Source organism: Urocitellus parryii, chromosome 1 (genome assembly GCF_045843805.1).
Source record: "Urocitellus parryii isolate mUroPar1 chromosome 1, mUroPar1.hap1, whole genome shotgun sequence".
In the NCBI taxonomy this organism is placed as follows: domain Eukaryota; kingdom Metazoa; phylum Chordata; class Mammalia; order Rodentia; family Sciuridae; genus Urocitellus; species Urocitellus parryii.
This window is the reverse complement of record NC_135531.1, coordinates 100,025,558-100,051,261: the sequence shown is the minus strand read 5'-3', so window position 1 is coordinate 100,051,261 and position 25,704 is coordinate 100,025,558. Positions and strand designations below refer to the sequence as shown.

At 41.8% G+C, this 25,704-nt stretch overlaps 1 protein-coding gene across 2 annotated transcripts in view; it reads right to left on the bottom strand.

Annotated features, from left to right (window-relative positions):
* Sh3rf2 (SH3 domain containing ring finger 2) overlaps positions 1 to 25,704 on the bottom strand; it is a 134,071-nt gene that overhangs the window by 26,066 nt on the left and 82,301 nt on the right. For both annotated transcript variants that reach the window (XM_026384473.2, XM_026384474.2), the window contains exons 6-7: positions 6,806 to 6,897; positions 5,448 to 5,618 (exon numbers count right to left, since the gene is read on the bottom strand). In XM_026384473.2, the coding sequence (XP_026240258.2) occupies positions 5,448 to 5,618; positions 6,806 to 6,897 (263 nt within the window). The remainder of the gene's footprint in view (positions 1 to 5,447; positions 5,619 to 6,805; positions 6,898 to 25,704) is intronic.

Genomic DNA, 25,704 nt, shown 5'->3' with positions numbered 1-25,704 from the left:
TCAGACTGGATTCTGGAGATGAGATCTGGGCAGAGGAAAGGAATCCCCAGCACGAGCTCCATGGCAGAGCCCAACTGATCTGTCTTTTGAACAGAGGTTGCAAAGAGCTGGATACTGCAAAGTGGATCAGCAACAGGAAAGACAGGTTTCAAAATTGTTTCCAGCAGTAGCAACAGCAGCAAGAACGGAATACAGTTAATTAGGCCCAAGCCAGCCTTATTCCTCCAGTCCCTTCTTTGAATGGCTGTTTATGGACTGAGGTCTGAACTCATTTTTTTTTCCTGAGCCCAGTACTGGGCCAGATTCCAGGAACTCCCAAATCCCAAGTCTCCCATGCAATACTGAGTTACTCTATGTCTCTTGGCAAAAAGCTCAACACTTACCTAGCACTTTTTTCCCCCCAACATCAAAGCACTTTGCTGAAATGTATTAATTAAGCCCCATGATATCCCAAACTGAAGACACTATGTCCTTATTTTCCAGAGGAGACAGAAAAGCATTTTGGACTTAAGTGGGAGGAGTGGAGGTTGCTTCTAATTTGTTCCATTGAGCATGTCCCTGTGTCCTTTTGTCTGTTTGGTATGTTGTCCTTAAGAGCTTGGCCCGTATTCAAAAGGTGCCTTACAAAGAGCAGCTCTTCTGGGCTCAGCACTGGCAGCAGTTTCCTGGTAAGGAGAAAGGTTGGACTTGACCATCTTGACATAGTCTGTGCAGAGAGTTAAAGGCCAAGGAGGGGCAATCCACTTGTCAATTTTCTCCACCCATAAGGCTACTTAGGTAGGCATATGTATCTGGGAAGAATGCAAGAAAAAAAATATCCTGGCTAACTGGGCAGAAGAGAATTATTGGGAGGGCAGGAGGGGGAGGAAAGAACTTAGTAGCAGATCTGAGGAGGGTGCAGAGGGCTCAGCAGAGGAATCTATAGGGGGAAGCCACAGATCAAATGCTGCTGTTGGTGCCCTCACTGTGCTAGGTTTTCCAACTTGCCCGCATCTTCCCTCTCCTGCTCAAGTGTTAAAATCCCAAGAGGGAGCCTAATGCTGGCTCAGCTTGACCCTTAGCTGCATGCAGGGTTGAGGAGGAAAAGGAGTATTGGGTTTGTTTGGTCTCTGAAAAGAGAGGAAACATCTTCCTCCTACCAAGACGACACACAAAGAAGGCAGTTCAAAGATATATTGGTGCTATTAAGAAGGGGTTTTGGGGGGGTGCTGGGGATATAGCTCAGTTGGTAGAGTGCTTGCCTCATATGCACAAGGCCCTGGGTTAATCCTCAGCACTGAAAAAAGAAAAAAAAAGGAGGGGTTTGGGGGCTGGGGTTGTGGCTCAGTGGCAGAGCACTTGCCTAGCACATGTGAGGCGCTGGGTTCGATCCTCAGTACCACATAAAAATAAGCAAGTAAAATAAAAGTATGCTGTCCATCTATAACTACACAAAAAAAAGTAAAAGAAGAAGAAAAGCTTTGGCCAGGCACCTTGGCACACACCTATAATTCCATACACACCTATAATAGGAGGCTGAGGCAGGAGGATTGCGTGTTCAAAGGCAGTCTTGGCAAATTTTTGAGAAGATGTCTCAAAACAAAATTTAAAACAGGGCTGGGGATGTGGCTCAGTGGAAGAGCACCACTGGGTTAAATACATAGTGCCCACCCACCAAAAAAAAAAAAAAGAAGGAGTTTGGATGTTGGATAGATGAAAAGTTTGAAAATTTGACAAATGTTCTGTACAACCTGAGCTCATGGATATCTCCAGGATCTTGGAAGAGACTTCACTGTGGCAGAGATTTAGTTGTGGTCAACAAGAACTGTACAGGTTGGTGTCACCATTTAGCCTAGAGGGCTGGAACAGACTAGCGTAGAAGCCTTTTTGACTCTTGGTAGCTAAAAGGCTCACTTGTTGAATCTTAACTCTAAACTATATTAATCTCCATACTTTGGCTGGCTCAGTTCGTAAGAGATGATGCTAACCAGTGTAAAGTTTCCAGTGCTCAGGGTGCATCTACCTCTCCCAGCCCTGCTATTTTTATAAAAGGCTGCACTATACACTAAGAAGATTGGATGGCAGTGCAAGCCATCACTACAAACAGAAAACAAAGACGAGGGAGGTTTTCCACCTGGTGGAAAAAAGTCAAACAGAACCAAAGAACAGAAAGGAGAGGCCTGCCCATGTGGCCCAACCCCCTACATTCACCCACATCACTTATTAACAGTAGTAGAAACTCAGCTGACAAAGGACAGCATTTTTCAGTCCTGAGACGTGGGAAGAATGAAACTTCCCACAGTGGAAGGCCTGGCTAAGAATATGGCTTAGCTGCACCCAGAGTGACAACTTGAGCATATGGCATTCAAATCCAAGGTCAGTGGGAATGGGAACTTTTTTTTTTTTTATATCAGAAAGATCATCAAAGAAAGCATGGATTCTCTGTCACTAATAACCTTAGGAGTATATTCTCTGACAGGCACTTGTTCTTCTTGGGAGTGCTGCTTCCACATAAGAAAAATCATGCCTCAACATTAGTAGCAGCTCAAGCTATGCACATGCTCAGGTTTCTCTGAGCAGGGAGGGAGGACTCAGTGGTAATCCATGGTGCTGAGCTTCCATCTACGGTCTCATGTACATTCACCTCAGAGGGGATGAGAACAGAAGCTCATGGCTTGCCCAAGAGCACAACATATCATCCAGGAGAAGAGCCAAAGAGGAGAGGCAGGGAGCCTTGAGATCCATGGGGATAAAAACCTACACACATTCTAGTTAGGGTGACCATAGGTCCTGGTTTCTCCAGGAGACTTTCAGTTTATATCTGCTTATATCTGATCACCATTATTCTAATGTTCTTTGATGGCACAGCCGGGACTGGGCCTAGAGTTAAATGTAGAAGCGAATGCTCTACCTGTAGGCATGAGCCTTGGACAATTCTAGTTAGATTTCAGGGAAGCAATGGTTCTTAATTTAGAATAGGCATTCACCTTGCTCCTGTCACTTCTAAATCATTCCCCATCCTCTTCAAGACTTCCTGGCTTCGACTCGTATCATCAGACTCTACACCCACCCCTGCACCTTGTGTGGTCATTGTTCATCCTCAGGGTCTGTATGTCCTCTCATTCCTTGAAGACTGTAGCTTCTGACTCTTTGTTGGCCTCTTGATAGAACTGATGCTATGATGATGATCTCATCTAATCTTAGGGCTTTAAATACCATCTGAAGCCTGGAGTGCTCTCTTAGATGCTAGGACTTGTATATTCATCTCACCAACATCTTTACTCTGATTACTAATGGGCCTTTCTGATTTAGTCTGCTGCAGACTAAGCTGTTGCTTTCCCCATAACTCAATCTCCCCATCTTACCGTTTTCATCATCACCATCAGTAAAAGGCCACTCCCTTTTACAGTTAGCCATGGCAAAAAACCAAGACTCACCTCGAATACTCTCTTCTTTCACATCTGATGTTTGAACTCTTAGAAAAATCCTGTTGCCTCTAACTTCAGGGTACTTGCAGCATCTGTCCACTTTGGACTGTATCCACTTCACAAAGCCCTGGTTCTATTTACAATCATCTCTCCCCAGGATTATTACAATAGCCTCCTAACTAGTTTTTCTGTTTTTTACTATTTTCTCTCTAGTCTATTCTCTTACTAGTTCGAGATTCCCAGCAGAAAGAGATATTCTGGTTAAACGTAAGTTAGATTCATGTCACTCCTCTATTAAAATTCTGTAATAGGGTTAAAATGAAATCCCTCATTATGACCTAGGACATTCTGATGACCTCGTCTCCTACTATTCTCCTCCTCCCTTGTTCCAATCTGATTCCATTGGCCACTCCTACCTTAGGGCCTTTGTACTTGCTGTTCCTTTGGCTTAGAATCCACTTCTTTCACAGAATCACATGGTTCACATCTTTATTTCCTTCACTCCTCCTTCTTATTTCTGAGTAAGATCATCCCTGGTCAACCTATCTAAAATTGTAACCCACCTCTACACAAATTCTATCCCACTCTCCTGATTTTTCTTCTTAGCCCTTAATCCACAATATGTATTACTTGTTTATCTTGTTCCTTATCTCTCTCACATTAGATCATAAGCTCCTGTGGGCAGAAATTCTACATATTTCATTCATGGGTATTTCTACAGGGCCTAGAAAGGGGCCTGATACATAATTGGCACTCAATAAATATTTACTGAAGTAATGACTGAGAGCATCAGTTACAGACCCATTCGTTTGCCTCTTTGTAGTTTGAACTTTTTAACAAATTCCAAGAACCTTTCATTGAAAGAAATTAAGATCTTCTACTCCAACTTTCTGCCATGTGGAAAAATATTTTTATGTAATCCTGGATCTGTGAGGACCTAGACTTTGCACTCTTTCTAGAAAGAGTGTTCTCTACCGTGCCAGCTAGCCTGGTGGAAAATCTATGGGTTAGAAAATGCAGACTTTCTTTGAACCAAATCCTTTTCTCCAACTAACCCCCCCAGTCTACTGTACTGCCCCCTCAAATCTTTCTGGTTTACAGTCTACTAAGACTCCTCTGTCCTTTATCTTCTACAGGTTAAATGACCCAAGTGTCTTCATCAGTTTCTCCCGTGATGCAGTTTGATGTTTCCTCACCACCTTCAGACAAGGGCCCAACTAAGTGAAGATCTCCCAAAGTGGACATGACTCTAGATAGAACACCTCCCCCACCACACCCAGGGTCCGATCACTTTCCCTGGAGTTGAGGCCCTCTAGCACATCCTAAAGGCAGTGTTCTATGGGCTCCCTGCCTCGTGGCTTTGCCTGGGCTGATGTGGGGTAAGGAAGGAGGAGTCATGGGTAGCTCTGGGGACTGTGTGCATTTGTGGCCACGTGAGTGACAGGATAAACTGGATCAATGAAATCAATAGATGCGCTGTGAAGTGGGAAAAAAAAAGGTTGGGAAAAACTGGTAGGAAGAGCACGGTGGGTAACTAGCATTTTTGTCTGGGTTGTGGGTGGGGGAGTGGTGGTCTGAATTCAGGGAAATCTAACTGATGGTCAACATCCTAGGAACATTCCCAAGACGCTCTGGGGAAGTCGTCTGCCCACATTTCCCAATCATTCCACTAGATGGAGTGTTGGGGTGTGATGTGGGACTTCTGGGACTTGTGCAGAAGAAAACCTGAAATCTAGCTCTTCAATAGGCTTCTTAACTCTGCATAGCAGTTCCCTCACCTGCAAAATGACAAATACAAAATCCTTGGGAATAACCAGTGAGATGAAAGAGGCAAAGTGCCTGTCAACTCCCCGGAGCTGTAAGACAGCTAACTGTTTTTTTGCAATGTGTTTCTTTGAAGAGTTAGGAGGGTATGAGGGCAAAGGCCATGTCTTGGCCTCTACTCTGAAAGATAATTGAGTCTCCATCACTGCAACCCAGAGAAGGCTTCTGGTCTAGGATGAAGCAACCTCCCGATGCCTAAGATTGGAGGGCACGCACCTGAAAATGGGGATGACATAGTTGTTTGGGAAGATGCCGACTCGCCCAGTGACCAAGGAGATGCCCCTCAGCCAGCCGTCCTGGTGCTTCCCCAGGACCCTGATGCCTTCTCCCTTCTGCAGGTCCAGCTCGTCGGGTCCATGGGCTGAGTAGGAGTGTAGGGCTACAAACCTGGGAGGCACAGGGGACCAGTGAGGGAAGAAGGGGACATGCTTGGTGGAGAGCATCAAGCCTGCCAATGGCAGAGGTAGTTGGAACCCCAGAGCGCAGCAGCCCAGTGGTTAGCAATAATGACCTTTTAAAATGGAAATTTCAAAAAAAAAAAAAAATAAATAAAAAGGGGAAACCTCATCCTGTAGACAGATAAAAATGGTAAGAAGCCTGGTTGAAACAGTCATGGAGGGGGAGGAGTACGACCTTCTCCATCTTCCTTTTCTTTCTCCATAGAGCACCACAGATCACTAATATAGGCCAACATTGGTACTAAAACAATTGGTAAACTGGCCTCAGATGGAGAAAGGTGACCAAGGATTGGTAACAGAGATGAGTCTCAAACCTACAAGTAATGGTCTTCCACGACAGTGGAAGGATGTTTTTTCACGACAGTGTAATGTGTCCCCCAAGAAAATGCTCATAACCAGCAAGGTTCAGGGGAGTGAGAAGTCAACACAGAACTCTCTGATCCAACCCTGTGACTGGGAGCATGGGGATGTCTGACTCCAGGAATGGCCCAAGGAGCTACCTGATGTAGGCAGAGAAGCAAACATTGGGAAGTAGGAGGCAGAGGTTAATTTTCTCTCTTTTTTGACACACAGTGAAACACGGACTGCTTGGTGAGATGGAGGACAGGATGTTGCAATGGGCAAAAATGGCTCTGGCTAAAGCAGAGACATTGCATCCTAAAGCCCACATGGGACTTAAGCGGGTAACATTAGGTAAGAGTCAGGGAAGACAACAGGGAATAGTGCCACTGGGGCTGAGGACGTGAGATTAGCTGCCCCACCAATGCTATTCAAGAAATGACCCATGTCGGGACACTGGAATATGACCCTAAATCAACATTTATTTATGACCTAGTGTTTTGAATATGAAGAAAAACAATAGAGATTGCTCAATAGCCAATCTCCCAGAGGTGTAATGGTATATAATCTTACAGTCTCTTTCTGCTTTTGCAAAATCATGAGCTAAGATGTTGTGGCTTGCTAATTTGTGTTTTTCATCACTATCTCTTTTGAAGGTGGTTAAGGAAGAGGAGTTGTTTCTCTGGTCTGGACATGGGAGGCTCGATGGCATCCGACTAGCAGAGTTGACTCCTCTGTACTAGGGACCCGGGATGGAGGGATGAAGTTTTTACTCACATGTTAGTGGAGAGGTGTTGCTGGGAGCCAGGCAGACTGATCGTGGCCATGGAATGTCCTGGAGAGGCAGGTGCAGGATGATAAGTGCTGACCTACACAGACAGAAGGACAGAGAAGCAGAACCAGTGAATGCCACAAGTCAGGCCTGCAGCAAATAAGGCTTGATACAGCTGAAGACCAAGAGCCATGCCCAGCACCACCCACCATGTGTCTTCTCTGTGGATTGTGGCTTTAGGTAGAATGGGGTGGAACAGATTAGTTGATGGTCTGCCAGGGTGGCATGCCAGGGCCACATTCCACAAGACTGTGCAGATACCGTAGAGGCTGGAGAACTGTCCAGTTTACAGCCAAGAGGGCACTGCCGCTACTCCTCCTACTCCCTGCCTCACCCTACCCCACCCCACCCCACCCCACCCTCTCCCACAGAGCTCCCCACCTTCTATGAAAACCTGCTCTCAGAAAGTGATACTATGGCTAAGATGGATGCAGAACTTAGCACGTGCCAGGCAGTTTTTAAGTGCTTTACCAGTATCCTTATTATTCCTTGTTTTTTGGATGAGAAACCGAGACACAGAGAAAAAGAAAGGTCACACAATTAGTAGAAAACAAAATTTAAAAATCAAGTCACCTAGGTTCTGAGCCCACACACTCATTGACTACTCATGGTGTTAAAACACACACACACACACACACACACACACACACAAATTCTTTTCTCCAGGGTAAAAAGGAACAACAATGATAAAAGCCTCTAAAAACTGCCTGCTATCCCAGGAGTTGCCTATTAGCGAACACACCACCTTGCTTATTCTCTCTCCTGCCACATCTCACACCCTGGTTTATTTCCTGGCTTTTTACTGATTCTCCCACTAGACTTTTAAGTTCCAGAAGGATAGAAACTGTGTCAGTCTTATTCAACCTTCTTTTTCTTGTGCGTTCAATATGTACTTGTAGCTTAAAGAATGAATAAATGAACAAAAAATTCTTTCTACCTTGTACACGAAACACTGACAAAGCCTTAACCATCTCCCTCCATGCCATCCAAGGTAAACACAGCAGATCTGTTTTCAGTTGTCTGTCCATAAATGATGGTTACTAAATATATGTGCCTTTCTAGAACTGTTTTTGGGTACAACTATTATTTGTGAAGTTGTGTTTGTGTAGGTATGCATGTGTTACTAAGTGCATGTGTTTCTGATTCTGTTTGCTCAGAACCCACAGCAATTGTAGGTACATGTGTCTATTGTATATATGGGTATGTTCAACCATGTGGGTTGAAATACATGACTCCTGCATGAGACTGCATATATATATACAGGTATATATGTGAGGGCAAATATCTATAATATTCTGTATGTTATGCATATAAGGTCTAGAGGATTGTGTAGGTAAGCACAACTATGTAGTTTTGTGGTGTATTTGTGTCAATGATTGTGTAAATGTATGTGCAACATTTTGAGAATCTAGCTATAGGATCAGGAAAATCATTCTTGTAAAATAATAGCAAATGTTGACAAGGAGGTAGAAAAGTTGAAACCCTCATACATTGCTGGGGATGCAATAGGGTGCAATCCCTTTAGAAAACTGTCTGGCAGTTCCTCAAATGATAAGACCCAGTAAGACCACTCCTAGTATATAAATACCCAAGAGAAGTACCTAGTAGATGCCCAAGAGAAATAACAATACATGACCACATAAAAACTTGTACACAAATGTTTACAGAAGAGTTATTTATAATAATCAAAAGATGGGATCAACCCAAATGTCCACCAACTGATGAATGGATAAACAAAGTATGGTATATCCATCCAATGGAATATTATCCAACCATACAAAGAGTTAAGTACTGACATGTGTAAGATCATGGGAGAACCTTGAAATCATTGTACTAAATGAAAGCCAGACACAAAAGACCACATATTTTATGATTCCATTTATATGAAAATGTTGGGAATAGACAAATCTCTAGAGATAGAAAGCCAATTCATGGTTTCTAGAGTTAAGGAGATAAAGGGGACATGGGAGTGATAGCTAAAGAGTTTGGTGATAGCTTGAATATAGAGTTTCTTTTTGAACTAATAAATGTTCTAAAATTGTAGAAATAATGATTGCACATGTCTGTAAATATATTAAAAACCACTGAATTTTAAACCATAAGTGGGAAAATTGTGTGGTAAGTGAATTACATCTCAATAAAAATTTTTAAAATAAACCATTCCCTAATTTTCCATCTGAGTCACTCTAACACTGAATAAGACGTTCTGAGCTTTGCAATCAAATATTGTCAAATAGATATAAAGGAGCTGGCTTTGGGCTAGGCTTCTCCTTCGGTATAATAGGGCAAGGAGGTCCTGCTGGGCTTGAGAGCTATGTCAAGGGAGAGTCTTGTTATGCAAACAACCACCCTCTCTCTTTTTTTTTTAACTGTTTTTTTTCCTATTACACACTTCATGTAATTTATATTACATTTCTATATTTGAAATAAATTTGTGTAGTTTTAAGTTCTAATTTAGACATTTTACACCTTACGCTTAACATTTTGGCACAGAGTTGCATGTTTTAAAAAAAGTATTTATTTTTATTGGTTCAATTAAAAAAAACTATAAGCAAATAACTACGCCTATGTTTGTGGAGGCTACTGGACCACTAAAGTAGCAGGAAGAACCTCACTTAATACTCTTTACTTTCCAATGTTATGTTTGAATGAAAACACTTCTATCTTAAGCACTATTGATCTTCTAGGGAAGAGGAGGGTACTAAATGCAAAGCCTTCTCTCCATTATACCTGGCTCTGTATTTTTACCTCTTTAGAACTTCATCTTCCCTTATTTGGAAAACTGACTGTAACCAGGCTGGAAATCTGTGGATGTGATGGAATTATTTCTAATATGGAATGGTAAAGGAGTCCAGATTCTCAGGTTTTGAGGTGTCCTAGAGGTAAAAAGAGAGGAGAACCTACAAAGAAGGAGGAAGACACCACAGGAGGAGGGAGGTGGAGATAGAGAAGCTCCTAAGAATGGGCAGAGTCCAGTTAGGACAGACTCAAGGGGATAACAAATAGACCCAAAGGATCAAAGGGAGGAAGCGGGGTAGAAAGAGGGAGATAAAAACAGATTGGGCAAATTCTTAAATACATTCATAAGAAAAAAAAAAACAATAAAAACTGGGCAAAGAATGCAAAAGAATGGCCAATGAACACATGAAAAGATGCTTAACATTCATTATTATCAGGGAAATGCAAATTAAACTCACCCTAAGATACTACTACATACCTCCAAGAATGGCTAGAATTAAAACAACCAACCATACCAAGTGTTGATCAGAATGTGGAGCAATTAGAATTCTTGTACCCACCTGGTGGGAATGGAGAACAGTCCACCAAGTTGGAAAACATGCTGGCCATTTCATATAAAGTTAACACTGACCATACTACCCAACAATCTCAGAAGCATGTACCCCACCCCCCAAATTGAAAACATAATGTCCACACAAGGACTTGTATATTGATTTGTTCTTAGCAACTTTATTCCTTTTGGCCCCAAACTGGAAACAACCCCCATGCCAATCAACTGGTGAATAAAAAACAAACAAAACCCCATATTGTGGTATAAGCACACTGAGACACTCCTTACTCAGCAACATATGCAACGTGGATGAAACTCAACATCATCCTAAGTAAGACCCAGGACACAAAATCCGACAAACTACATGATACCATTTATCTGAAATTGTAAGAAAGGAAAATTCCAGAACCATGTTGACAGAAAACAGGTTAAAGTTTGCCAGGAGCTAGGGTAAGAAGAGCAGATTGGTTAAAAAAATCAGCACCAGGGCTGGGTAGTGGCTAAGCAATAGAGCGTTTGCCTTGCACATGTGAGGCCCTGGGTTCGATCCTCAGCACCACATAAATAAATAAATAAATAAATAAATAAATAAATAAATAAATAAAATGAAGGTATTGTGTCCAACTAAAACTAAAATATATTTTTGAAATTACATATATAATATATAAAAATATATAAATAAATATTAAAAAATACATCTCTTCAGGAGTTCTCTGGTGCCATTTTTTAAAATAATTTCATACATATATATGAAATTATTTTAAAAAATGGCACCAGAGAACTCCTGAGGAGATGCAAAGGTTCTATTTTTTTTGGTCCTAGAGACTGAACTCAGGGCACTTAACCACTGATCCAAATCCCAGTCCTTTTTTAGTTTTTATTTTGAGACAGGGTCTCACTAAGTTGCTTAGGGCCTCACTAAGTTGCTGAGTGCTGGCTTTGAACTTGAGATCCTCCTGCCTCAGTCCTCTTGAGCCACTGGGATTATAGGCGTGTGCCACCATGCCTGGTGCAAATGCTCTATATCATGATTGCAGGTGTGGGCTGTAATGCAATGTCCAAAGCCATTGAATTGTTTATTTAAAATGAAGGTATTGTGTCCAAATAAAATGGTTGAATTTATTATACCTGATCATATCTTAATAGAGCTGTTACAACAGCTGATAAATACTGTGCATTACCGTGTTGTCAGGAAACATCTGAGGGGCTGTAGCTCGACTCAGCTCAAGCTCTAGAATTGGTCAGAGAAGGGGCTGTGAACATCTCAGCTTAAGTGGGCAGAGGGCACCTGAATAGGAGAGAAACTGGGAGTGGGCACCTATGGCTCAGAACACAGTCAATAAGGAAAAGGTGAAATGAGTTAGTGAATGACTGAGGAGATAGAGAAAGAGAGCAAAATAAACAGAGAAGGAGAAACTGGGTGGGAAGGAGGACAGACGAAACAGGACAGAAAGGAAGGCCCCACTGGGTAGATGAAGACTCTCTGCAGATGGCTCACTTCTGAGGATGCAAGTCTGTTCCTGTAGTTGGGATGCAAGACAGGAAGCTCAGCCTCCCTGAGGGATCAGACCTAGGAGTGGTTCCTTCCCCTGGAGTCAGTTGTGACCCCAGGTGTCCAGGCCACACAGGTTTGTAAGGATGCGTACAAGATCCTGAAGCAACATGGATGCTTCCTGGCAAAAGGTTTGCACCCTGAGAAAGATCAGGGAGCAGGTTTGGGTACGAGGGTTGGATGGGGCGGGGTGGGCATTTCTGCTAAAATCTGAACACATTTTTTCCCTCCCTTGTGAAGGAAATGACTCATTTAAAATAAATCTTTATCAGTCAGAGAAGAACCGCAGCTGCTTGGCCTCTGGGCATTTGCAGGTCTTCTTCATGGTTAGGTGAGGAGGAAAGGGGCCCCAAGCCTGGCATGGAGTTCTGGAAGTGCTCCATCATCATCCCTCACCATGAGCCACACAGGTACAACGAGGGCAGCTGCCTCTCAGGAGTCTGGAGATATGGTTTAGAGAGTACCAGCCAAGTAGCTCTACCGTTTACCAGGTGGGCAAGTGGTGGAGCTCTGCAGATCCTCTGTTTCTTAAAAATCTTAAAACCAGGGGCAAATGATGGCATTTCTCTCATAGATTTGTTATGAAGATCTAATAAAATAATCCATGTACACTATTTAGCAAAGGGCCTTGCACATTGTAAGTGCTCAATAAATATTATTTACTTTGATCTGCAAAGAAATTAGTTATTGCACAGTTACTCTGTGGGGTGGATGGGCACCTCCTTTTATGGGATAGCCTTGCAAGGTCTTGGACACACAGCAGGAACTGAGAATATGGGGGATGGGAACAAACATCAGGAAATCCCCCTCAGCTTTCCTAAATATGTCTGCTGTTCCCCAATTCCACTCATGCCATGGCATTCTGCTATTTCCACCAGGGGTCTTGCCTTTCAGTAACTTGGTGGGCATGGGGCCACTGTCTTCCTCCGAGAGTGTGAACTACTCCAGAGTGGGTTACGGCTCTGAACGCGGGTTCCCAGGAGCTATTAATGACCTATCATCTACAGAATGTTCTCAGGGTTGGGAGAAGGGCAATATTTTAGAGGTAGAAAATAAGGTCTTATTTGGTAGTTTCTGTACCCACCAACAGCAATTGGTGGGTACAGAAAGCTCATTCTCTTTTGATTTATTTATTTAATTTTAAAATCAATTAAAATAAATAAATAAATAAATGGCAGCAGAATGCATTACAATTCTTATTACACATATATACCAGAATTTTTCATATCTCTGTATATATAGTATTTTGACACCCAATTCGTGTCTTCAGACATGTACTTTGGATAATGATATCTATCACATTCTACCATCCTTGCTAAAAGCTCATTCACTTAAGAGCCACATTCAGTAACTGCAAGGTGTGCACCCTGTAGGTCCTGGGTATTCACTATGCCCTGATGTTTCCGCAATAATCCAGACACGCGGGAGTCACTCGTGGAACTCTCAGTGTCTATACCAGAAAGAGTTCAGCTTGTCATTATGAAAGCTTGGTGCATGTTCAGGTAGGGAAGTTCAGGATGCCCTGGAAACTACCTTGATCTTCGAGGGATGTTTCACGGTCCTCCACTGCTTATTTATATACGGGCTCCATTATCATTATCCCTATTTTTATAGAATGGAGAACCAGGATAAAAGGATTTCCTGGAGGTAGCCAGCAAATGGGTGGTCAAGTTGACACCAGAAGCAAGAACACGAGGCTCAGAGCCTTTCTGCAGAGCTCCAAGGTTAACACTCATTTCTGGATTTCACTGTGGCTAAAGGGGTCATGTACATGAGCTGCTTATCTGCCATATTCAACATTGTGTTGTTTATGCTTGTGGATACGCTGCCCACTGTCACCGTCCCGTGTCTCTTGTAATTCAGAATAGATCTGAGAGCAGGTGGAATATGAGATGGGTTCAGTTTGTTTCTCTTTTCCTTCTAGCAGAGCTGAGGTGCCCAGGGCATGAGAGTTCCTGCTGCCAAGCTATTCTCAGTCCTTCTCCATCTAGGCCTTCTCAGAGCCAGCCCAGCTGCAAACCCTCCCTGTTCTTGATGAGCAAGGAGCAGCAGCCACTCAGTGCTAGTGATTTGTCCTGAGAATTAAGACAGTGCCTGCAAGAGAGAACCCATTTATGAGTGGTCAGCAGGTTCTTTTGGGTCCAGCTCTGAAAAACAAAACAACCCCCCACCCCCTGAACACCCTCAAGTACATGGACAGTTTAGCAGGGGCAATACGGCTCTGCACTTGAGTTCCCAGGAGCTATTAATGGCCGGTCGACAGAATGTTGACTCAGGGTTGGGAGAAGGGCAATATTTTTTTGATTTGCAAGGAAATTAGTTATTGCACAGTTACTACTACATTTACAATTTACAGAAACTACTAAATTTACAATTCCCAAGTAGTCACTGAAGCTTAGAGTATTCTCCATGATCTGACTCCTGCTTTCCTTTCTAGCTTCAATGACCTCTCCTCCCCTTCCCTTCTTCACGTTAGCCCTGGGGTCTTCTCTTCCTTTCTTTTTGGTATCAGGGATCGAATCCAGAGGTGCTTAACCACTGAGCCACATTTACATCCCTTTATATTTTTTATTTAGACACCGTGTCTTTTGTTGCTAAGGCTAGCCTCGAACTTGTGATCCTTTGTTGCTAAGGCTGGCCTCAAACTTGTGATCTTCCTGCCTCAGCCTCCTGAGACAGTGGAATTACAGATATGTGCCACTGCACCCGGCCCTGGGTTTTTTTCTTAGGTGTTTAAGATGGTCATGCTGTTTCTGTCACCCTCGATCTTTGCTACATCCCACCTCTCCTCTGTTACTTTCCTTATTATTAAGCATTTGCATTATACATTTATTATGTATATAGATACATGTATGTAATTTTACTTAATAATAATAATAATACTGACACCTATATACATAAGAAACAGAATAAAGACAGAAATAGAATACAGTACTTGGAGGCTCTTGGCATATTCCTTAGCAATCAGATTTCTTTCTCTCCCCTTGAAAGTAGCAGCAGCACTGAAATTTGTTAATCATTGCTACTTTTCTTTGTAGTTCACCACCGTGGCACACATCCTTAAGCATGCTGTTTAGTTTTGCCTGTTTTTGCATGTTTTGTGAATGAACTCAAAATGTGTTCATGGTGTCCTGCATCTTTTGTTTAACACCAAGTTTTTCTGTGGCTCATTTTTTTGTGGCTCATTTCCACTCTTGTCCCATATTTCATTGTTTGAATATACCCCCATTTAGCCATTCTGTCATTGATGTGCCATTTGGGTGATTTTCAGTTTGGGCTTGTTATGAATGATGTTGCTGCGAGCATTCTTGACCTGTCCCCTGTGCCCACGTACATGAGTTTCTCCAGGATATACACCTAGGAGTGGAATTGATGGGCCATAGGGTATAAGCCTGTTCTGTTTTATTAGGCAATAACAAATTGTTTCCCAGTGTGGCTGTAACAATTTACACTTCTACCAGCACCAGATGACAATTCCTGTTATTCCACAGTCTTGCCAGCATGTGGTAATGCCCAGATTTTTAATATCTGCCTATCAGGTGGGTGTGAAATGCTATATCTTTGTGGTTTTAGATTCATTACTCTGAGTTTTTTTTTCAAATGTTTATGGGCCTGTGCATGTCCTTTGTCTCCCTCTCTCCCTTGGGTTATTTATTATTTTCTTCTAGCATTTGGTATAGTAATTCTTTGTAGCTTGTATTTTTTGTTCTGCGGTGTCTTTTGATGCACTGAAATTCTTATTTTTAATATTGTCAAATTTAAAATATAGTCCCTTATGATTCACACATTGGGAAAATCTTGAATAAGATTTTTTTTATCCCAAGGTCATAAAGATATACTTCTATATTGTCTTTGAAAAGTCTCATAGTTTTGTCTTTCACATTTAAGTCTTTAATCCACCAGGAATTGATTTTTGACAAGGGAGGAATCCAATTTCATCTTTTTCCACATGGATACCCAATTAGCCCAGAACCATAGTTCACCCTTCCCTTCTGATCTGCAAAGCCTGCTCTGTCATAAATCAAATCTTCATGCTGTGTCTGTCTCTAGGCTCCCCAATATGTTCTGTTGGTTTAATAGACATTCTATGCTGAATCCCTGCTATCTTAATTACTATAGTTTTAAAGTAAAATGTGATATCTGACCAGGTAAATCTCACCCTTCACTCCACCCAAACTCGTTCTTCAATAGAAGTATTTTGGCTCTTGGTGTTTTGTTCCTCGCTTTGACTTTGAGTCCCCTTTTGAGTACCACAAAAATAAGCAAGCCTTGGGGTTTGAATTTATGAATGAATTTTTGGGGAAAATCAAAATCTTTAAGATAATGAGTCTTAATATCCAAGAGCATGGCATTATTCTCCATTTATTTCATATCTTCTTTAATGTACTTCAATAAAGTTTTCAGTCTTGACTATCTTATGTTGGATTCTTTTCTAAGGAATAAAATACTTTTAGTTGCCATTATAAATAGCCATCTTTTTAAAAATTACTCTTCTGTTTTTCTTTGGGTATGAAGAAATGCAATTCACTTTTCTATACTGATTGGTATCCGGGAACCTTGATAAATTCATACTTTCTTTTTTTTTTAATTGGTTGTTCAAAACATTACAAAGCTCTTGACATATCATATTTCATACATTAGATTCAAGTGGGTTATGAACTCCCATTTTTACCCCAAATACAGATTGCAGAATCACATCGGTTACACATCCACATTTTTACATAATGCCATATTAGTAACTGTTGTATTCTGCTACCTTTCCTATCCTCTACTATGCCCCCTTCCCCTCCCCTCCCATCTTCTCTCTCTACCCCATCTACTGTAATTCATTTCTCTCCTTGTTTTTTTCCCCATTCCCCTCACAACCTCTTATATGTAATTTTGTATAACAATGAGGGTCTCCTTCCATTTCCATGCAATTTCCCTTTTCTCTCCCTTTCCCTCCCACCTCATGTCTCTGTTTAATCTTTTCCTCCTGCTCTTCCTCCCTGCTCTGTTCTTAGTTGCTCTCATTATATCAAAGAAGACATTTGGCATTTGTTTTTTAGGGATTGGCTAGTTTCACTTAGCATAATCTGCTCTAGTGCCATCTATTTCCCTGCAAATTCCATGATTTTGTCATTTTTTAGTGCTGCGTAATACTCCATAGTGTATAAATGCCACATTTTTTTTATCCATTCATCTATTGAAGGGCATCTGGGTTGGTTCCACAGTCTAGCTATTGTGAATTGTGCTGCTATGAACATCGATGTGGCAGTATCCCTGTAGTACGCTCTTTTAAGGTCTTCAGGGAATAGTCCGAGAAGGGCAATAGCAGGGTCAAATGGTGGTTCCATTCCCAGCTTTCCCAGGAATCTCCATACTGCTTTCCAAATTGGCCACACCAATTTGCAGTCCCACCAGCAATGTACAAGAGTACCCTTTTCCCCACATCCTTGCCAGCACTTGTTGTTGTTTGACTTCATAGTGGCTGCCAATCTTACTGGAGTGAGATGGTATCTTAGGGTGGTTTTGATTTGCATTTCTCTGACTGCTAGAGATGGTGAGCATTTTTTCATGTACTTGTTGATTGATTGTATATCCTCCTCTGAGAAGTGTCTGTTCAGGTCCTTGGCCCATTTGTTGATTGGGTTATTTGTTATCTTATTTATAAATTCATACTTTCAATACATTTTTTTTTCTGGATTCTTTTGAGTTCTCTCTACAGACAATAGTATTATCTCCAGATAGTGACAATTATGCTTCTTCCTTTTAAATACTTGACTTTTGCTTCTTTTTCTTGACTTACTGGTCTTTCAGGACAGTGTTGAGCAGGAACAGAACAGGCTTTCTACTCTTTTTTCCAACTTTATAGGAATGCTTTCAACATTTCACCATTAAGTATGATGCTTACTGTAGCTTTTAGATAGATTTCATTAAGCTTTAAAAAAATTTGTTTTTGTAGTTGTAGATGGACAGAATGCCTTTATTTGTTTATTTTTATGTGGTGCTAAGGATCAAATCCAGTGCCTTATATATGCTAGGCAAGTGCTCTGCCACTGAGCTACAGCCCCAGCCCCAGCCCCAGATTCCATTAATCTTTTATTCCTAGTTTGCTAAGATTTTTATATGTAACAAAAGGATAGAGAGTTCTATCATTTTTTTCTGTATTCTATTGAAAATATCAAATGGTTTTTCTCCTTTAACCTGGTAACCAAGATAAATTAGGTGAATTAATTTTCTAATGTTAAATTAATCTTTGAATCTTAGGAAAGGCCCAACTTGATTATGATGTATTCCACTTTTGTGCATAACTGGGTATGGTTTGCTAGTCTACACTTGAAGATTTTTGCATTTGTGTTCATGAGTGAGTTAGAATGCTACTTTTTCTTTCTTATGTTAACTTTTTCTGGCTTTGATACAAGAATGTCCTCGACTTATGAAATAAATAAAAATGTTTTTTTTTTCATTCTTTAGAAGAGTTTATATAAAAGTTGAATTATTTCCTTCTTGAAATTGTGAAAGAACTCACATGTAAATTTGTCTGGGTCTGAAATTTTCTTTGTGGTAAGATTTTAAATTACTAATTCAATTTCCTTAACGGTTATAATAATATTCTAAAGCATTTCCAGGAGTTGTTTACGAGATGTGAAGTGTTTCTGATAAGCTCTCTATGTTGAAGATAAATTCCCAAACAAGAATTTACCTGGTGGGCTCTTTTGGGGAGAAAAGGTGGTTCTTGGAACATTTGCACAGAGGTTTGGAAAATCCCAGTGATGTGGACACCTATCTCATCAGTTCAAGTCCTTAAAAAATTCCAGAGTCCCACCTTCTTACTCAAGAAGAACCCTCTGGGGAGAGTCACTGACTACGTGACTATGTGGGCTTTTGTAGTTCCTTGACACACTCTATAACCATGGATAAAAAAATGGAATTGTGCCGTCTGACCTGGGTTTGAGTTTTGGCACTGAACTTTCGGCTGTTATGAGGCTCAGACTCAATTCCTCTGAGCTTCAGTTTCCTCATCTATGAAACAGGACAATAATAGTAGCTACCTCATGAGATTCTTGTGAGGATATTCAATCACAACATGCTTGCAATGTGCTGTAGGCACATACCTGGTTCATGTGAAGTGCCTGCTCACTGGTCACCACTGTTGCTATTACAAGGTAGGAGTCATACTAGGCAGATGCGCAGGGCTTAAAGGCTGGTGACAGGATGTTTTCAGTAGGGCTAGGTTTAAAAAGGAAAGATTCTGGGGGTAGGAAAGATGGTGGAATGAGACGGACATTATTACCCTATGTACATGGATGAGTGCATGAACGGTGTGACTCTGCGTCGTGTACAGCCAGAGAAATGAGAAGTTGTGCTCCATTTGTGCACAATGAGTTGAAACGCATGCATCCTGTTGTCATGCATAACTCATTAGAACAACAACAACAAAAAAGATTCACTGCTAGGATATAAAGGTCTATCATAATAGCTCAGATTTCCTTTGACGAAGACCCAGCAATGAGTGGCTGACCTGTGCATGGGACATGTGTTTTGGAATCTGTCTTTCCTGACAGTAGATTGGGATATTCTCGTGCATCCTGAGGCTTCCTGAGACAGGCAGGGTCTAGCATTTCTCTGTAGCTGAGCTCTGCATTGGCTTCTTGGGGGAAGGCAGATAGTATACACCTCAAGCCATAAAAACAAAATCCTCTCCCCTGAGCTGGGTCCTTTGGTTGGCCACAGAATGTTCCCTGCCCTGCCTCTTCCCAGCCACTGTCTACCTCATGTTTCTCTGAGCCTATGGGCCTGGTGCTTTCCAAGCAGAATGTGGGCACCAAAGCAGTGGGTACTGTTAGTGCATTTTGAAATGCCAGGGCACACCAAAACCTTAATTACAACCCTTGTCCTTCCAGCCCTAACAGTTTACTTGAAGAGTTACAGTTTTGCAAAAATTATAATTAAATCCTCTCACGGGGTCTCATAAAAGGCCAGAAACACTTAAACAAGCAAAGTTCCTCTTAAGTCAGCTTTGGGTCCCCTCATGGCATTTAGTCACAGTAGACGCTTGTTCACCATCTATCAGGTACCAAGCACTGTGCCAGGTCTGGGGGATTTGTGACAAGACAACTGCTCTCACATACAGGGTGGACGATGTACTAACATGTTATCTGTCCTATACCAAGTCCTTGCACCCACATTTTCCAGAGCAGAATATCCAGAGATTGGAAGTATCCAAACATCTAGAAATTTTCATGTTCTACCCATTGCTGACATAGATAAAATAACCTTTAATCTTTAGAAAGTAGTTTTAATTTTTTTTAATAGTGGAGAGAGTGGTAATGAGGGTCATTTCCTGAACTAAGGCAGACAGACCCAAGGAGATTCTTTTTTTTTTAATATTTAGTATTTAGAAAAAAAATATTTATTTGTTAGTTGTAGTTGGACAGATACCTTTATTTTATTTATTTTTATGTGGTGCTGAGAATTGAACCCAGGGCTTTGCACGGCCAGGTGAGTGCTCTACCACTGAGCCACAACCTCAGCCTCCCAAAAGTATTCTTGGATGGACGCAAACAAAACAGCATAATTGTTAGGAACCTGGGTCCTGAATTCAGATGTCTCTGGCATTAGTCTCCTCTGCTTTCCTTCATGGGCAGGTTATTTAACCAATCCATTCCTAAATTCCTTCTTCTGGTTTAGGTGAACTTTAATAGTTTTTTTTTTTTTTCCTAAGGATTTGTCAAATTACATAAGTCTAAGGGTCTCATTTCAGGGAGATGACTAGAAAAGTAGACTGACATTAGACAGAAAGAAAAATTAATTTGAAAAATCCCTTCTAAGGAATTTAGAGCGCCCCCCCCAATCATTTGACAACATCAAGTTCATCTTGGCATCTTCATAAAGTTTACTTCTGACCATGTGCTTAGTATTTCTTAATTATTGTAAAAATTTCTCAAAGGGATTATAGCAATAACAATCAATGTTTTTGAAAAGAAGAGAAAAAAGAATCACCACTCCTCACATTATGGGAGCAGTTGTCTGGATTCCCTCTGGGTAATTCAGTTAATTTAGCAACGGAAAAATTTGCAACTTTAGACATCACAGAGGCTGTCTTGCTCATGGTGTCTTGAAGCTCTTCCTGTTTGATACCTTCTTGTTGGCTGGTAGCCTTCCTCTTTAAGTTGTTTAACAGGAGGCCCTTGGGAAAACACCTGGTACTGAAGCTAAGGCCTTGGTTTGTCATACAATAACTTCCTTTTCATAGAAATAAGAGAACATGGCTACAAGGCCCAAGCTTATTTTCTAGAGGCATACAGGCTCAGGAATGTACAACAAGTGGACAGGACATGTGACATTTCCAAAGCCATCACTTAAAGCGCCTTTCTGGACAGGATGTTACTGGCTTTGTATGCTCCTACAGATGTCAGGGGAAGCTTGTCCCTCACTGTATCTAATGAGACTTAAACAGTTTTGATGGGCTGCCCCCCATATGCCTGCCATGGCTGCCTGTAGAGCCCAGCCCGTGGTACCTGAAGGGGTCCAGTTGCCTGATAAGCAAACCCTCAGCTGTCTTCTGATTCTGAGAGAATCACACCAGCTCAGAGCCCCAGGCTGTTTGGACAATGACAGGTCTCACCTTCCAGAGTATGACATTTAATGGGAAATGAAAGGAGAGTGAACCTTTCAGATCATCTCTGCCTCCAGGTGTACTGATATTTTTTTATCTCAACATGTTAAAAAGGAAAGCAAACGTGGACTTGGATGAAGAAAATGAAAGTTCTTAATTTGGCCTCTCCTTAGAACACACGTCAATTGATGGTGTGTGTCCCCGGCTTGTGGAATGTTGTCTAAGTATTCAACAAATGTTTGGTGGGTCTGCTTTCAGGAAGGTCAGTGTCTAAACCATCTGGGACAGATGTGAAGAAATTATTTCATCCTTTTCCCAAATGCTCTGCTGGTGTTAATAATTTTATAACATGGGGCGACTGGGGTGCATTGCGGGGCTTACTTTTACTTTTACTTTTAGTTCTTTACTTTTCCTTATATTCTCTAACTCAGCCTCTTTATATTCCCTAACTCACCAATGATTTCCCACAAAACCTCGTGTCATTTTTTTTTTTTCCTCCAAAGGCAACTATGGGCCAGTTCTCAGGGATTCTGACAAGTAGACGTCCTGTAAACTTTGGAGAGAAATGATTTGGGAATCTTAGTCCCTTCCATTGGACGAGCACTTTGATGTCTGGATTATATGAGGCAAAGTAAAGATGGGAAGGGTTAGAAAAGAAAGCATAGTCCCTGATTCTATACCAGGCATATTATCTCACTGAGATAAGATGGGGAAAGCCAAAACAGATTTCCAAATCACAACCACTACTAGAGCTAATGTTTACGGAACATTTGCTAGGGGCTATGATGTTCTAAGCCTGCTATTTTTTTTTCATATGATCTTCATAACAAACCAAGGGACTACTACTGTTATTATCATCATGATTCCCATTTTACAGATGCAAATATCAAGACAAAAACATATCCTACTAATGTGCCCAAGGCCATAGAGCCAGCTGCATGTAAGCTAAGCTGGAATTCAGAGCCAGCTCTCTCAGCCCCATGTGCAGTACACAAGGCAGCATGTGCACTTTGGAGATAGGATCAAGTGGTGTTGGCCTTCACGGCTGGAGGCTCTCAGAGGGCAAGAGTCCATGAGGGCTGGGGCCTCATGCAAGAGCCTGTCTAGCTCTCTACCTCATTTGTTGGGTGGAGCCAGGAAGGGTTTGCCCAGTTTCTGGGAACTCTGCAAAGGCATCTGAAACATTTCCCAGTCTTTCCTCTCATGGAGGTTTTATGGGTGCACGTTTATGGCTTTAACAAGGCATGGGCAGCAGGATGTCGGCGGGACTTTGTCTCTAAACAGAGGCTTGGCAAAGCCTGAGGGACAGCAATGGTAGCATTTGGGTCATTTCACACAGAATGCTTAGATGTCACCACACCTAGGGTCACCTTGCCCCTGATCATGGGCCAGATAAAATGGCCACCCCTATGTAATAACCAAATTTTCTTTTAAGACTTGTGGCCAGCAGGGAACTCTGGTTCATATTCACTCTATGAAAAATTCCCAGCCTGTGGCTTTAGACTTCTAGAATGTGAGAGCTGGAAGGGACCTTAAGGGCCATCTAATTCAATCCCCTGAGCAGTGAAGAGGAGAAATGGCATGCTGAAAGTTTGCTGGTGGGGTTTGGCTGCAGATCCAGGACCAGCTCCACCCCTGGGCGAGGGACTGTGCCCTGGCAGCTGGTTCAAATGGCGGGGTTGCTTGATTAGCTCTTCAAACTATGTTTCACTCATTTCCAACCCGTATTATTGAACTTTCCATTTGCCTGGCTCCATCCTCATGGAACATATATTCTAGTGAGGGATCAGGAAAAACAACAAACATGTAAAAAGCAAGAGGGAACAGAATGCATAACATACATTCTATTAAGAAAACAGAATAATGGGGATGACATGAGTCCACATCCTCCTATCTGGCTAGGATGAACTTGGTTATGAACTTCATTCAAACCCAACATGTTACTCATCCCTTGTGTTCTTGTCTTGGTGGGACCCTTAACTTTTGGGGTATGTCTCATTCATCTATAGCACATGGAAGGGATGGGATTAGGGATGCAACCACCAAAAGCATATTTTTCTATATGTGGAGGCTGAAATTTTGGGGTCATGGCTGCCTTACCTGGCTTTAAGCCCAGAGATGCAGGTGATTTTGTCCTTCTGACCGAGCCCAGACATTAAAGTACTAATGCATGACACACCCTCAACAAGGAAGGGTATTGATTAAGCTCAAAATCCCCAGGGTTGGCAGAGTATGAACAAGCAAGGTGAAATGATGGAATCAGCAGAACTTGGTGCTGACACCCTTCATTCCCCGTCTGTAGGGATTCTGTAGCTGGATTCGATTCACTTGGAACTCACTCATCCTATTCATCCCTCCCTTCTTCATTTACCTAAATACGTATTTCTTTTTTGAATGCCTCAAGAACTCCCTTATTTGTATATATATTCTTTCCATCTTCTCTCTTTCATAAAGTCCCTCAACGCTTAAGTAAGTGTTCATTCATTCATCCAGTCTCTTGCTGAAGTTTATGGACTCAAATATATAGGTACATACACATTCACCAGATTTCACTCAATTCATCACTCACATATTCAACTAACATTTACTAAACATCTCTCCATGCCAGGCCCAGCTGGGCTTAATTCTGGAATGGTCACAGGGCACCAGTTACCATGTCCTTAAGGAGTTAAGGGCATTAAGGCAGCACTTAGGTAAATCCCAAAACAAAGTGGCAAGTGACAAATGTCCACCTGCAGGCCTGGGTCAGTCATGGGGATCCAGATGGTGCCCCAGGGCATCCAGTTTTTCCTCCTTCCTGAAGGCTCCAAAGTAACCAGACACATTTTCACAAAGCATTTTTAAAGGAAGTAGGAAAGGACAGTGTTTCAGTATAAGGGTCACCAAACTTTTCCTATAAAGAGTCAGATAATAATATTTTAGACTTTTGCATACAGTCACACCGTGTAACTCTGCCATTGTTTCACGATGGCAGCCACAGATGATACACAAAGAAAGAGCCTGGCTGTGTGTCGACTTTACTTTTGAACATTGAAAATGGAATTTTATATAATTTTGTCCTCTCATGGAGTATTCTTCTTCTTTTTATTCCCTACCCCAAACTGTAGAAACAATTTTTAACTTGCTGACCATATAGAATAGGCTATAGGCCACATAGGCTATAGTTTTTCAATCCACTTTAGGTCAAAGAAATGGATAAAGAGTGGGTAATTTCCAGGTACCAGCTGTGGAAATAATCCTTTCTCTGGTGACTATTTTCCTTTTTTGGGAGACGAGGCCCAGAGAAGGTCTATTTTCAGCCATAGGGAATGAGACTTTGGAAATAAAGGACAGGCATTCTCCAACCTCGTTAGTATCCTGCCATTGGAGACTAAGGCAGGAGAAAGATTAAACTCATGCTGTCTGTGATCTGGTGTATGTCTGGTTCAAATCTGTTAAGGGGTTGTCTCCTGAGTGCATCCCCAAGGCCTTGCATGAATGGACTCCAGGCACGTGATAGGCCTTCCATGTTTGTGAACAGAAGCGGGAAGGTAGCAGGACTCCTCTCATCAGTGCCTACGCGGGTGGAGCCAAAGGTGACAAGGAAAGAGTGAAGTTAAGCAGCTGGAGCTGAGCCCAGTGTGTGGGGACGGTTTGTTCTCATTTCTGACCCTGCCCTGTATGTCCTCAGAGTTGCCCTATCCAGTGTTCAGCGTGAGAAAGGACTTCCCCAGCTGAAATGTCTTGGAAACAGATAAACTGGTATTCGCAATATTCTCTGCATATGTAAGCAGGTTTTAAGTTGTGCAATTTTCCATCAGCACTTGATTGTTCTGGGGTGAGAAGAGAGGGAGAAAGATGGAGAGTGTATCTCCCAAAGCTTGTACTTAAAAATACAATAAACAGATTTTTTTTTAAAAAATGAAAGACAATGGCCCATTTCCTTGGAATATTTTGCTTTCTTTTCCTCCTACGTAGAATTCCTGAGGCACTAACAAAGGATTGTGATAGGGCCCTTATCTTGCTTTTCCAGAAAACAACCAAAGATCAAGCCCCTTTTGTGCCGTCTGTAGAAACTTCTACTTTGTGAAGAAAAGTCTGATTTTCAGTTTCTATCAAAGAAAGCATAGTAGCTTGTTTGCTGAACAAAGCTGGATATACCCCAGTCCAGTGTAGCCCCCAGATAATTCCAAACAAAATTATAACAGAATCACTAAGCCTTAGATTATGGGCCTGTGTGGAGATGGCAAACACATGGTACATGTGTCCCATTTCCTGCTCCTGGCCCAGGACAGGCATTGTTAATCAATCCCATCATTCCTTTCCATTGTGCCTACTTGCTGCCTGAGAACCTCTCCTAAATCAGCACTGTGGACAGTTGAGATGCCCACTCCTGCTGTTTGGGTAGGCAAAGAGCCTAATA